This window comes from Myotis davidii, unplaced genomic scaffold (genome assembly GCF_000327345.1).
Source record: "Myotis davidii unplaced genomic scaffold, ASM32734v1 scaffold247, whole genome shotgun sequence".
In the NCBI taxonomy this organism is placed as follows: domain Eukaryota; kingdom Metazoa; phylum Chordata; class Mammalia; order Chiroptera; family Vespertilionidae; genus Myotis; species Myotis davidii.
This window is the reverse complement of record NW_006299593.1, coordinates 1,581,819-1,583,920: the sequence shown is the minus strand read 5'-3', so window position 1 is coordinate 1,583,920 and position 2,102 is coordinate 1,581,819. Positions and strand designations below refer to the sequence as shown.

General features: G+C 38.6%; 1 protein-coding gene across 13 annotated transcripts in view; it reads left to right on the top strand.

Moving 5' to 3' along the window:
• Nucleotides 1-2,102, top strand: part of DYSF (dysferlin) — a 205,543-nt gene that overhangs the window by 172,940 nt on the left and 30,501 nt on the right. For 4 of the 13 annotated variants that reach the window (XM_015571486.1, XM_015571485.1, XM_015571484.1 and 1 more), the window contains one exon: nt 1,503-1,514. The exons of the other annotated variants lie outside the window; for them this stretch is intronic. In XM_015571486.1, the coding sequence (XP_015426972.1) occupies nt 1,503-1,514 (12 nt within the window). The remainder of the gene's footprint in view (nt 1-1,502; nt 1,515-2,102) is intronic. 13 annotated transcript variants of the gene reach the window in all.

Below are 2,102 nucleotides of genomic sequence, written 5' to 3'. Positions count from 1 at the left end.
CCCCCCCCCCCCCCCCCCCCCCCCAAAATGAATGGGGAAACTTCATCTTGTTTCTATGCTATGGAACAAAGAATGATTTATTAGACTGATAGGATTTCCCCCCGAAGAAACCATCTTGGCTTGGTTTTTTTTTGTTTTTTTAAGTAGTGTTTTGAGATCTCTTTCACCTTCAGGGTTACTGATTTCTTCATGGTTTCTATTACTTTTGAATCCATTTTAGCAATTTATATTTTTTCTAGAAAATCATCCACTTCATCTAGATTTTCTAAGGTTTTTTTCATTGATTTGGGTATGGTAAATCTCTTAATGTGTCTATTCTCAAAATATCTTCTTATTTTATCTTCTTGATTTCTAATGGTATACCCATTTTTTAATACTAGACTTAATAAATGCTTATTTTATTGATCTTTTAAAAGTTTTCTCTGGGGTTTAATTATTAATTGTAATATCCCTTTTCTTTTCACTATATTAATTTCTACTTGTCACTTTCAATTTTTGGTGTTTCTGATTTTCTCTTTCTAATTTCGTGAGTTATTAGATAATTTATTTTCATTCCTTCTGTATAAAAGCGAGAACATTTAAGACTGAATTTTCCTTTAAGTTCATACTTGGCTACCACTCACAAATTTGGGAACATAGGCCTCTCACTGTTGATATTTCCTATGTATCTGATTTTAGTTGTGGTTTTCTCTTTGACTTAGAAGGGTTTTAAGAGTATGCCTTTAAATTTATAAAAGTTTGGGATTTTTAATTTTAAATTTCTCATTAGTTTCCAGTTTTATTGCATTATGGTTAGAGAGTGTGATAATGGTGTATGTTTGGACTTTATTGAAATTTGCTTTGTGGCTTTTAATTTTTCTAAGTGCTCCAACGATGCTGGACAAGAAGGTATATTTTCTGTGTTTAGATTACATAATGTTTGCCTATTTAATTGATACTCTTAATGGTATCATTCATATTCTCCGTCTCCATATTCTTTTTAAAAATTTACTTGATTTTTCAAGACTGAGGGAAATGCAATGACTTTTCTGTAACTGTTGTGTTAATGTCATTTCTTCACACAAAACACACTGCTTGTTGCCTGTTTATGCCTGACTCTGAGCCCGAGTCATCCACCCAAATCTTTAAGTATCTGGGCTGGAGAAGAAAATAAATACTGAGGAGGAATCAAAAGGCTAAATGAAATTCCATTCTAACCATTTCTACATATGTGTATATGTGTGTATTTGGGGGGTTATATATGTGTATTTTGGCATATATATCCCTTGGGCATGTCTATTTAAATATAGTCTTCCATGTGTTGGTGATGTTTGAGTTTGACATGTATGTCTGTATATGTTTATATATCCATAGTATCTTTTTCTTTAAATTGAACTTAAAACATCAGGGCTAAGGTCTGTCTTGCCCTATGCCAGCTTTTTCAAGAGTGGTTACAAGTGAGAAAGCTCTGCTACCTTATGTCTTAACACATCTGACCCTCTTTTCCTCTCTTCTGGCTACAGAAGCTCCTTCTGGTAAGTTGTTCAAATAGCGGCTCTCTGCAGACCCATCCTCGCTCCGACACCCGCTCTCTGTGCCGTGTGTCTGGGAGCTGCATTCTGGCCACACAGAGGGTGTTAGGGCTATACGTTGTGGATGGGTGAGATGCTGACAACCTCATTCCACCCTTTCCCCATTGTGCCCGTTCAGGTTCCTGCAGCCTTCCTTCAGCTTGTGCTCACCCTTAATATGCCAGAACTCAAAGGACTGAGCATTGGTTTAAAGGGAGCCCATAACATTTCCAGACACTCGATGGTAGACATTCAGTTCATCTTATAGAATCAGAGGGGGGTCCTGGGAGATCTCCTGACTCACCCCCTCATATGGAGGAGGAAAGTGAGTCCCAGATGGGCTATCCTTACACCTTGTCCTTGGCCCTTCCCACTGAACCGGTGAGCTCTAATGGTAGTCACAGGCACAGACCAAGTGCCCGGCCCCTGGAGAGTTTGTGCGGAGGCCTGGGGAAGAGTGACCATCCCACCTACAGGAGCTAAAAGGTCGTGTGGGCACAGCATGTGCAGGAGGAGTTAAAAGTGGAGAGACCTGTGTGTACCATACATAAC